The following is a 12,684-nucleotide window of genomic DNA, read 5'->3' as shown; positions in this document are numbered from 1 at the left end:
AAACTTTATGGGGGAGTGGGAGGGGGTTAATATTCTCAAAATGAGCAGTAGTTTTCCTAGCCTTTGTTCATTTATACATCTTTAGGTGAAATACTTGTTTTTCTGCAATTTGTAATTCTTGAGTTATCTGAGTAAACAGAAGTTGTATTCTGAGGTGAATTCCTGACTTTCACAATCAGCGTTAATGACTTTCAGATGATTCTGTCAGTGAACTTTTATGCATGAGTTTATTCCTCGCCAAAGAGCAATATTGATATTGTACCTGCTCAGAATCAGTAATAGGAGAGGGGGGAAAAGATAGGGATAACTAAAATCATTACTGGCATGTCTGCTCTGCATGCATTGGTGTACAGCTGTACATTTTTCTGGGACAGATGGGCTTATTGAAATACACAAATGCTGCAAAGTCCAATCAATACAGACAGAGAATAAAACACTTTAAAACGTTTTCTATTGAATTCCTGAGTCCAAAAAAGGCTTAAAATAAAAATGCACAGATGTACAAAATGGTACGTTTGATGTTCTTCTTCATAAAAGGGCTGACTTCTGTTATTCAGTCAAAGTGTCAACATACATTGTGCAGCATAATTGAGAGAAATGTCAAGTATGGTACTCTCAATTTCTTTGTAATTTAATCAATAACGTTCTTATTTTAGGAGAAAGCAATGCCTATCAAATTTGTCTAGAATTTTAGTTCTGTTGGCGATCCAACTGAGTATCTCAATAGATTTTTTTTTTTTTGGCTAGAGGATTAGAAAAATATCAGCAACAGGTCTACACTTCGAGATGCAAAAGGAAGCTTTTCATTAAGTACTTTCTTACGAGCAGGCGAATACAGAACCCAAAGAAAGCTCAATCGATATGTATGCCCAGCAAAGTAGCTATGGCTTCTGGAGGACAGCAAGACATAGAGGAGCTCATAAACTGCATTTTGTACAAGTGTGACACCAACTCCAGTGCGTAAGAACTCCCAGGTTTTACCACAAAACCTGGTATGATTGCTATTTGTAATCCCTCATGGACTGGAAGGTGCCACAGTGAGACACAGCAAATTTTGCAGTCTTGCAGTCACTGAAGATGAAGTTCAGAAAAAGTAAGAGCCATACCTGAACTTTGGTTAGACATGCTGTGATCACTAAACACCTCCCTTCCTAGGCCCACAAAAGCCTATCCCACCTTCCTAACAAGTCTTTTACGCTGAGACAGCAGCTATTTACAAACCTAATGATTTCAGTCATTCCATACATTTAGACATGGAGCACTGGAACAAGTAAGGGAGAAAAGGATTAGACTTGATAACTGGAATTTATCAGGCATCAAAAAAAGAGACTTGGAAAAATACCAGGATAGGCTTTGAGGGACAGGGAAGAAAGATGGCCAACAATCAAAATGGCTACTGAAGCACAACGTGGCTTGAAATCAAACTTCAAAACTGATTTTAGTAACTGGCAAGCTTTTTGATGACTGCTGGTAATGACAGTTATGACTCTTATGTTATGACATTACCAGTTATGACTCTTACAGTTCTGGAATTGGGCATAGTGTCCTCACTGTACGTGCTGCAGTTGACAAACTCCAAAACTTACTGACTTTGAAAAACAAGAAGTATCCAGAATCCTGAGTTATGATAGACACAAAATTACGTAATTCAAAGGGTAGGCCAATGCAATTAACAGTAAACAAAAATAAACATTTTAAAAGTAGAATAACTACACGTTAGAGTACAGGTTAGGCCGCGATGTGGCACTATACTTCTGAAAACTGGAAAAGAAAAGATTCCTGTAGATAGCAATACCCAATCGGTAGAACATATCCACACTTCTCTTCCTAAAACAGCATAAAAAATTATGTTTGAACATTATTCGCATCACATTTTTTCTCTATGAGCTAGCCTACTGGAACTGGAAACGTAACCTCTTGTCATTTGACTGACCTCATGGTTTGGAATCAGATGCACTGCCCTTTTTCTGAGAATTTGGGAATGAAAATAGCGCTAAAGTAAAAGTGATCTTTGTGGAACAAAACTTTGGTTAGATTGGGGTAAGACATCACTCCTCAAAAGTGGCACGAGAGGAACGGTTATAACAAGCCACCGGTACTACACACAGGAGGAATGGTACTAGGGATCACTGTATGCAGTAGGCTTCCAGTCCTACAAATGGTACAGGAGAAAAATCAGCAAGCAACCATTTCACAATGACACAGCAGAAATGAAGGAAAAACAGATGATCTGTGTTTGGCCTTTAACAACAGTGAAGGTTCAGTGTGGTGAAGCAGTACAGAGTAGTATTTCGGTTCAAGAAGTCTAAGTTTTAAAATTGTGCAGTAAACAGTATGGACAGTTTTGACACAGCTTTGCTCATGCCAAAACTCATTTCCTTCCGTTTTGGATACATACTGTCACCACAGTGTTTTTGCATCTCAGACTTGGCTTGTTTCCTGTACCAACAGAAAATGTGACTTTGGTTAAGGATTACTGCAGATCAAGAAATTCATGCTTAATAGTAACTTTAAGGGAACGATCAGTGTACTGCTCAAATTCCACTGTAAACACAGCTATTTCTCTGTTGAGTTATGGGACGAGGGAGAAGTCACTGCAAAGAATGACCTTACAAGAAAACAAAACCAGTTAAAAGTGTCGAATCTGCAAAACTTTTATAAACATGCATACATGTCAATGAAAAAAAGTATTCATTATTGCAAGGAAATAAGAAGTATGTCTAAAGCTACAGAATTCTGGCATTAGAAAGAATATTGTACAAAGCTGCTGAAGTAGCGTAACTTCGAATTTTTCTATCTCAATATGTTTTCAGTATCTACTTTGTATTCAGTGAAAAGGCCTGTTTTGGCAGCTGATACAAGGCACAATTCATATTTTCCTTTACATTAAAAGTGAACATTTCTTTCTCATGCTTTTCCCCATTGTTTTGAAGAACCAAGTTTGAGTAACTTATTGATGAATTAATTATTCACTCTGAATAATTAACTTATAACATGCCCCTGAAGTACAAAGTCCTCTTACAATGTCCCCCAACCGGGGCATTTGCCTCAGAGTGTCAGTGTTGGGTTTTGTTGTGCACCCAAAGTCACCACAACAGCAGGTAGCCTTTCAAGTCGATCATGATTAAAATTGAAGTCAATTCCTGCTTTAGAAGTCTGTGAGCCAAGCCAATTTGTCAGCAACTGGTAGCGGGCAAAAGTACAAATTTCTATCTGGCCTATTGAATAGCTAATTCGAGTTTGTTTTCTGGAAAAACAGTAGCCTTAAAAGCCAAACACTTAAGAACACAGACAGACACTTGGCCAGCATCACACCATGGCTTCCTTCCACACTTCGTGAAGCTAATTGGAGGCCCTAGTCTGCAAGTGCTCTGCATGCATAATGGGTCCATGGGCCATAAACATATGCTTCTTCTCCATGTAACAGCACTCCAGCATTAATTGTGAGGGCCAGAGGAAGTGAGCAAGAATAAAAAGATTATACTTACTGTAAGGAACACATTCATACTGAACTTCTAGATATTTGTATGTTCCAGGACAAGGATCAGGAAACACATCTGACCCAGTAACTACTATACACTGTGTTCGGTTGTTGCACCTGTAATAGGAAAAGAAAGCAACCTAATTAATATAAAATTAAATTTAATTTGCAAGTTCATACTAAAGTACTATATGCAGTGTTAACTCTCTTCACACTTGGGCAGTCCAATCCATAAGACAACAAAGTTAATTAATACTAGATCAGTCAAAGTCCATAAATCAGGCTTCAGGACAATATTTCAGTTCAAGCTTTATAATTTAAAATTTGGAAATTGATGTTAACTCAAATGTCACTCGTTCCCACTGGTAGATATAGCCGTCCCAAATATATACTGATCTGATACTACTGTTCAATAAAATCAAAGCAAAATGCAAAAGATGATACTAAATGAAAAAATGTGAAGTTTTGAATACTGTACAATAACACAAATGAGCAATTCCTTCCATCTTTAGGGATAGTCATACTGCTGAATGGTTCTACATCTCAAAGAGATTTTTGTTGTGATTCAAGGAAATTATTTTGGTTGGAATAGTTACTGTAGACAAAAAGCATTAGCGTTTCCATTTTAATTATTTTAGGAGCAGTTGGTGGACTCTAAGCTTGCTCTGTTAGGTTACAAGAAGAAGTAACGAATGACTGTCTGAGGAAATAAGAAAAACAGTTAAAAAGGAGAACCACAAGAAAATTAGTTAAAATATATTTTAGGAGACTATTCCCTGAAATATAGATCTGATTTGCTTAACAATAAAAGCCAATGCATTTTGACACAAAAAACTTTATTACAATGCCTCTAACCATGAGGGTTTACTGAATTTAATGTTCTTGGAAGTTTTTTCTTTATAATAATAACCAAGAAACTTTACACTACTATTCATTTTTCCAGGAAAAAAAAAATTAGCTTGGAAGTTAAAAGTGGAAAAACAATCACTTAATCCTGAAGAGATGGTCAAAATGTAATACAGAAAAAATTGTCAGAAGGAAGTGGAAGAGACAAAAGAGAAGGTCAGGCAGTTTGGTGACTAAAAGAAAAAGAGCTTGGCTGATCTTGTGAGGGGTTAGTTTTGTTTGTCAGCAAACTGAATAACAGAAGTCTGAACTTAAGTAATTTTCTAGCCTTTGACTCCAGCTGTACATCAACTTCTCTATTGCCCTACTACTTCCCACACTCCCTGAATACCACATCCCAAGCTAAAATAATCTAACTTGTATCAATGGCTTTCCACAGCTGTACATTGCCAACAGGTATAAGAACAATTCACGCTACCTCATAAAAGGTAGAGCAAGCACATTTGAAGAACTCTGATATAAATTACTTTCCTTTTTATTTACTAATCAAACTAGCACAGAGCTGGTCAGGAAATACTGTGCTTCTTGCTGAGCAAACTCGGGAACACCAACTCTTCTGACTTTATCAGTTAATTCTTCTTTTCTTCTTCCTTTTTTCTATTTTTTTTTTTTAAAGCTACTTATTTCTAGCCTCATAAGGCTCATAACTGCAGAACTAATTGGAAATAGCCAGGAATCTCTGCATACGCGCACAGCCATGGATGCAGGTTGATGGCGAGGAATTCACCTGTCACCTCTGTGCTGTTTGTGGCAGTGACTTTCCAGAGAGCACAGGCAGGTCCCTGTACAGCTATCGCACAGGTAACGCTGCCCCACTCCCAACAGCACTATCATTCCATGCAACAGCTTGTGCGGTGTATTAGGGAGTCTGGAACGAGTATGACACATCCAATGGCTTTCAGACCCATGCTGAAGTGATGAAATGTGCACCCAACTTGCAGAGAAAACCACTGTACGGAATCTGTAATACTGAAAAAATACTATTCAGCCACTTTTCTGTACTCACACGAAGGTCAAAGTGCTGCTTTTGTGTGTGATGTGTAGAAGGAGGCTGTAGAAGCAAGAGAAGCCAAAACTTCAAAGGTATCTCTATTCTAAGCCCCGTATGGGTTTTTTTAATGCCCCACACCTCAGGCCAGACTAACAAGCATGATAAAACCTTGGATGTAAGATTTTGTAATTAATTTATTGAAATTTCTTTCTGTTTCTTTAGTGAAAACCTTACGCTGAAGCCAAAATAATTCCTACAAAGACTCTGTGTAGTGCATCATTCAGGATAATGGTTTCCACAGCTTTGAGCTCTATGAAAATTTCATTTTACACTTGAATGAGTGGCAATTAAGAGAGAAATATTGATTTGTTACAAAATAAAACGGATACGTATTGGGAGAAATTGCTTGAGAATGAAACTGATGAAGGTCATATTTAGCTGTGGAAAAAGAAGTTTTACTAGGAGTATTTGCAGATCTTATGAAAAAGATGGACTCTTGTCTCCCTATGAAAAGTTGTTTTCTTTTCTTTCATTTTCCTCCAGTGAAGACTCATAATGTTGCCATCAGTCAGGGAACTGAGGAGAACTTCATGCCAGCTTGTATTGAAAGGAAGTATAAGAAAAATTCAGAAGAAAATGCAGTATTTTTTTCTTTGTACAGTAAGTACCAGTGTCAAACTTCAGGCACTGAGTGGCATTTAAAGGAAGTTGTTGACCTTCTAAAAACTTCTGACTCTTTCTTTATGCAAGACTTCACCTGCTGCGCATAAGGTCGCCTTTTGTTCACCTTTGGCCAAAATGAAGGAGACCCCAATTCCAAACCAGTGAGCTATGCCCGCTGCTGCAGTACACAGCAGTGCTACAGAGCACACCACCTCCTCCCCGAGAAGTGCAATCGCTTGGGTAACTGAATGAATAGAAGCATTTCTGCTTGAAGTCATAGCTTTTTATATTCACATCATTGATTTTGCTGCATTGCTGCTTGTGTTTTATAAAACGTGAGTAATTTTCTTATAAGGTTCTGGTTTTCATGCACTTCTTAGACTTCAAATCGAAGACACTTCATTAAGATGTAAAAAAATTATGGAAATTTCCGGTAACTATTTGTTACATAGTTGGTAGTCAAATTGCAATTCCCGTGAAACCTTCACAAAAGCCCAGCAGCAGCTACAGCAGCTGTCAGTCCCAATTCATGTGTTACGGAGAAGAGATGAAGAGTAAGTAGACTTTGTAGAGGTAGTTCTGAGACAAGCAATTCAGGGAATTTACACTACTGTGATTTGTTCTCTGGATAAATGAGAGTCTTCTGTCTGCTGCTCTAGTTTTTCCCCCTGTAAAAGCAGGGATACTAGCTTCTCTATTAGTTGTTGGCCTACAGTTCTGCTGCTGCCTGCAAAGACCATTTTACAAACTGATAAAGGTTTCAGCTGAGCTTCTTTAAGTCAAGAAACACTGAATTCTGCCTGGTATTTTGGACAAAAGAGACTCCACTCTCCATAAAATAGCACTGAACAGCAGACTATCCTACATGGCTACAGATTGTCAAACCTTCCACATCACTGCCACAGCAGAGCTTCATCATTTTGAGAAACCTTTACACTTAGAAACACTATGCCCAATGAAGAAGGATATGACACTATTACAGTCCAACTCAATCCTGTGACCTGTTTTCATTCCTTTCTGTAATAGGCAAGCCCTTTCTGAGTGGGGCCACTTTATGGGATTTTCCAAAAGACGACTATAGTGGAAACAAAGTTCCTGGAGATTTGCGAAATTGGCCTAGGCACCATCAGGAGAAAAAAAAAACCCAAACCCAAACCCCAAAACCTTAACTGGCAAATAACTTGAAGTCTCTCATTCATTTAACTAACGTTATTTATTTCTACACAATATACTGTCAGTTCGGTCCATCTATTCAAACTCTTTTAGAATTATTCCAGCAGAAGGCATGATACAAACCAGCTCTGATTTCTGCAAATTTAAGAAGTCAAATCACAAATACTTCAGCGTTTCAGTGTCTGTAACCTAGTGTTTACGTCTTCTGTAGGTTTTAAGTACCATTTAAGTGCTCTGTAATCTAGCTAACTGCATACTTCCCTAGCATATGTTAAAATACGGAAGTTCTCAGGTTTTTATGTACAATCTTAAAATTCATATGATCTCACACCAAGACACATCTTCACGCTTGACACTTACAATATTCACAAAGATTTATGATACAATGGCTTTGTCATTTACAAGGAAATAAAGCAGATCTGTAAAGAACTCTATACAAACTCAAGAATAGTTGATTTAGGAAAGGTAATATATGAATTAAATTTGAAACTCTAGTTAGGAAAAGACTAATTGTGGCACTGAAGGAATGATAATTCAGGTTCCCGTGCTAGCAGCAGCAAGAGTTTTGCAAGGGGAAATGTAGCAAGTATCACTATTCTCATGAATGCAAGGAGCAATTGTGTACACTAACACTTGTTTCTTCAGGATTTTAGTATGAATGAAGAAAGGTTACATTTTCATAATGCAGATGCATCACTTATAGTAATCTAAAAATCAAATGGAGTGTTTAATTAACAGTTACAGTACAATGTCTGAACTCCTTTCACCTCAGGAAGGAGACTGTGCAGATGAGGAATGGCCCTTTCACATTTCAGATGAATACAGGAAAAAAAAAGGAAAATAAAGCAGCTCCAGCCGGGCTGTTAGCAAGTATCTTCTGCTCACGATGCAACCATGTCCCTGCTGCATCCATCCCCTTCTGTGCTCAGCTTTAAGGACAGCTGTACTTTCCATGATAATTTGTTTGCATTTCAACTCTAATCTTGACTTGTACAATTCCCAACAAATTGCTTTTGCTCTTTTTTTATTATCTTATGCTCATTATTGGGCTTTTCCACGTGCAACGTATGGAGATGAGATTCCATGTGCAATCTATTGTGTGAGGTGTTTTAATCAATAATCTTGTTCTGCTGATTAAACAGGGGCTTCTGTTTTGGCAAGATAACATTAGTTTCTCCTGTCATGCTCCAAAAGCTATTGGGAATCTTCAGCAGATCATTAGATATGCTACAATAAAGCTTTGGTACATTCTCTTTTCTTTCTTAAATTACTTCTTCACTGTCCTATCATTCCCCGTCACCGCTGGCACTGCATTATTATTACAGCTCCCCTGAAACTTGCACTAGAGCTATGTCTCCAGGCCATAGGATGCCATTTTCAATTGAAGCTTCTGCTTGAAAATATAAATTAAGAAAATTTCATTATCTCCTGCCAAGGGCCATTATTCACCACTGTTCTAAGGAAGATTAAAAATGCAAAATCTATGGACTTGAACAAATACTCCAGCATTAAAATGTAAACCACAGTGTATCATGACTGGACCAGAAAGTGAAGTACTGGAATCTGAGAAGCAGATTCTGGAAAGGCGTGAGCATTATGTGGATCAAACAGAGTGACTGAGGGAAGAGGTCGTCTTCATGGGCGAGTCACATCAGCCACATAAAGATACACACAGCTCCTTTCAAAGTGGTTTGCAAAGTTAAGTCACGTAGGAAATAAGGTCCACATTATTATCTATCCTTCAAATGCTTTTGTTTTGCATAAATAACTTTGACAAAGATAGTAACATAAAAAACCATCAATGTTATTTTGAACAGGATATGAGTTAAGGTCTAGCCAGAAATGGGCTATCAAAATAATGTTGGGTATTCCTAATGCTTGGTTTCTGTGAATGCACAGTTTCATTAAGTAAGGTAAAACTGGGAAACACAGCAAACAGCCATGTGTACTTCACTTTAAAAAAATAATAGTGATACAGTATAAAGCCATGTTTAAAAAATAAAATTCATTTTTAATAAAATTGTCAATACATAAAAATAAACCTATCTTGGTATGTTTTGAAACTTGTAACTCACATCTGACAATATTTCTCTTTCAGCATATTGATTAAATACTTAAAAGCTAGCATGATGACATGCTCCTGCATATTGCCTGCAGCAACCTGCTTAAACACCACTTGAAGCACGTAAACTCTGAGTTGTAGCACCACATACTCCATATGGTCTTCTTGTTCCTTATTCACCCTGGGTGAGCTCCAGTCTGAGTAAAAAGAGACAGGAATGTGGGATGACTACGCTTCGTGTATTGACTTCTAACAACAGCATATTTTAAACTGAAAAATTCCTGAACATCTTTACCCAGAGTAAATGGCTGTCTTTACATATGTATTCCTAATGGTCTACAACTGCCACGCGAGATGAGCTTCTGCTGTTGTATGCATATTCACTAGACCTCCACTCCTGCTATTAAACTCAAAGTTACATTTGTATGAAGATGTCACATATTACTTAAATGCTATGTTTTATTAATTTGGTCTTAGAAAGTATGTACAAAACTTACATATAAAATATCCGGAGAACAGAGATTTTATTTTAGGGGTGTATAGATACATACATATGCACACACACATACCACAGTAGATAAAATTATTTAAAGGAATGTATTTAAATTCTGAGTTTCAAATTCACCTCACAAGAAATACATTATCACATACTGAAACCTAATGAGTTAGCAAATTGGGCCTAACCAAAGCCTGAAAAAAAAGACCTGCTAAAAACCCCCAGTGTTGCTATAAAGCCCTGATTTGCAGCAGCATTGACCAGCCAGCGCTGCAATACCCGCAGCGCTCCAGCAGCCGCGGCAGCATTAGCACAACCCTACCCGCACAGGAAGAGTGAGCGCACGCATCCCCACGGTGCCGTGCTTCCTCGCACATAGACACGTAATCCTGCAACTGGCTTTCAAGAAACCCAGGGTGCCACACTGCCAATTTTGCTTACTCATGTGTACGATTTTCTATAAATTATATTCAAGTTAGGGAACTGAAACAGAAAACTGTAATGGGGGAACGAGCATGCAAAAAAAAAAGTTTACCTAGTTCAAAGGGAAAACAGATTTAGTGTGCTGTGGTGGTAGTTTTCAAAAACTAATTAAAAAATGGGATATACATAAGCATGTATGAAAGCAGAATTTGGCCATAAGAATTGTGTCTAAATATTGGAGATCTTCCTGTGACCACTAAAGCAGTAAGGCATGCTAGAAACTGGTTTGAAAATTCACAACCCGGCCTTGGGATTTTTCTATGCACTTGGCAACGTGACGACTACAGCAAAAAACCTGGTGGCTTTGGATGAAAAATATTTGAGGGAGAAAAGCTGAGAAAATTGTTTCTATTTTCTTTTTAAAGATAATATTGATGATTTGTTGGATCTTCCTAATTACTGAGTAAACATGACATAAGGAAGCTAAATAGTGTATAATTAATACTGTAGAAGAAGGTGCACCATAGCATTGTTTCCATTTGCCCAATAAATACACAATAATTTTAATTGCCTCTTCTTCATACAGTGTAATCTTGTGGGAGTCTAAGGGTATGCATTAAGGATGAAAACACCAAATAGACAATAAAACACAACAGAAAATATTCAACTCCCGGAGGCCCTTTCTTAGGGATTACCCAGTTTGATTCACTATCAATGAATGTGTATCAGACTTGTATGGCAAAGTAATTTAACAGAGTATTTCTTGCTTTCAACCTCTCCTTACAATTTTAATACATTTAGTTATGACCCATTTGCCTTTTAGCATTCATGTTCTCTAAGTTCAAAGCAGTCACTGTTAAAAAGACGAATCTTCTCATTCACATCTAAGCTATCAGAGATATTTTTTTCTTGTTACAATTCATTCTTGTTCTAGTACTTTGTTTATTGGTGTAAACGCTGTTATTATGGGGTTACTATTGACCTGAAACTGAAGCATCAGATAAAATAGGAAGGGAGGGGGAGAAAAAGGAAAAGGAAATGTGGATTTGAGTGGAATACATAACTCTTGCCTTCTCTTGGTAATTTTTAAGTGCTTTTACAGTGCCATCTTTTTATCCCCACTATCTTCTACCATGTATGTGAAAGGCCTACTAGAACTACCAGAGCCTGTCAGGAGCTGACTGTAAAGCAAGGAGAGGAAAACTGGATATCAAAAGATGCGATGAGGTGTGCAGAGTAAATGGAACAATCTCCTGGTGCGCTTTGCGTAGGTGCAAGCCAAACCCAAACCTTGCAACAGCACGAAGCAGAACAGACCTGCTTTTTAGAGAAAATGTTTCTAATGCAACCCCACCTGAGGAAGAAGAAATGGAAATAAAGTCATATTCATAATCTTGTCATATTATTTATGTGAGTGTGCATTTGCAAGCAAAACGCAGCATGGGATTACAGGCAGCGTACGTCTTAGTACACCAACTAAGCCAAGCAGATCCGCACTGCTGAAAAGTAATCAGTTCAAAAGATCCAATTAAACGTTTCACCATTTAGACAAAATAAATAGCCTGCAGCTATGCTTATTTACTAATGAAAACTTCAGTAGTGCAGCATCGCAATATCTGAGCAATTTACACAGATTATTCACACTGAGTGAGCGTGAGCGCAGCATCATGCCTTGTGGGTTGAGCAGGTTTCAGGGGAGAAGCATAGGGTTGGGCAATAATATCAGAGCTTTATGAAGGGGCATTTATTTCTGAGGCAGAGTGCTAGAGCAGAGCGTATAGAAAATCCAAGTGAAAATCCTGAAGCATAGTGTCTGATCCTTAGGTATAATACTGCAACTGACTTGCAGGAGAAAAGACTCTCAGGTAGAGAGCATAGGATAAGAGTGGAACCCCTTTAAAACTCTTTTTTGCAGCTCTGTCAATCTTTTTTATCCATGGCTTGCACACAGCATATTCATAACATAGTTAAAAGTTATATAATTTGAGACAGCTTCTGAGTCATTATTAAATGAGTAATTTGAAGAATTACAGTATTGAAAAGTGTAGTTTTATCCTTCACGTTAATTTCACAAGATATTTCCAATGACAGGTGTGATTTGTTACCGCAGCTTTGGAAATGTAGAAGCCTTGGAACACTCTTAATGTTCACGCTTCGACTGGACGTCCAGGTCAGTTCAATGCAGATTCCGCTTGACTCTCTGTGGGCCTCCTGAGTTTAACACAGCTCTTCGCAGAAACGCGTATTCAGTATAAAGGTATCTTAGCTCTAACAGGAAAGTAAAACTAATTTACAGAATTGGCTCCCAAGGCAACATGATTTCATAAGGCCCTTTGCTTTCCCTCTACAATGGACAGGAAGAGGACAATTTCAAATGGGGGGTTGGTGGGGGCAACCCTAACTGAACTTTAACACATGCATTCCCCTTGAATAATTACAAATATTATAGCCTGTATCAATTAGGAGCAATTATTTATAAAAATGTTCAC

General features: G+C 37.8%; 1 protein-coding gene across 15 annotated transcripts in view; it reads right to left on the bottom strand.

Annotated features, from left to right (window-relative positions):
• The window catches only part of ADGRL2 (adhesion G protein-coupled receptor L2), a 162,125-nt gene that overhangs the window by 48,061 nt on the left and 101,380 nt on the right, over nucleotides 1–12,684 (bottom strand). For all 15 annotated transcript variants that reach the window (XM_064455387.1, XM_064455391.1, XM_064455389.1 and 12 more), the window contains one exon: nucleotides 3,489–3,598. In XM_064455387.1, coding sequence (XP_064311457.1) covers nucleotides 3,489–3,598 — 110 coding nt within the window. The remainder of the gene's footprint in view (nucleotides 1–3,488; nucleotides 3,599–12,684) is intronic.

The sequence above is a fragment of the Phalacrocorax carbo genome, chromosome 6 (assembly GCF_963921805.1).
Source record: "Phalacrocorax carbo chromosome 6, bPhaCar2.1, whole genome shotgun sequence".
Classification (NCBI taxonomy): domain Eukaryota; kingdom Metazoa; phylum Chordata; class Aves; order Suliformes; family Phalacrocoracidae; genus Phalacrocorax; species Phalacrocorax carbo.
This window is presented reverse-complemented; position numbering and strand designations above follow the sequence as displayed.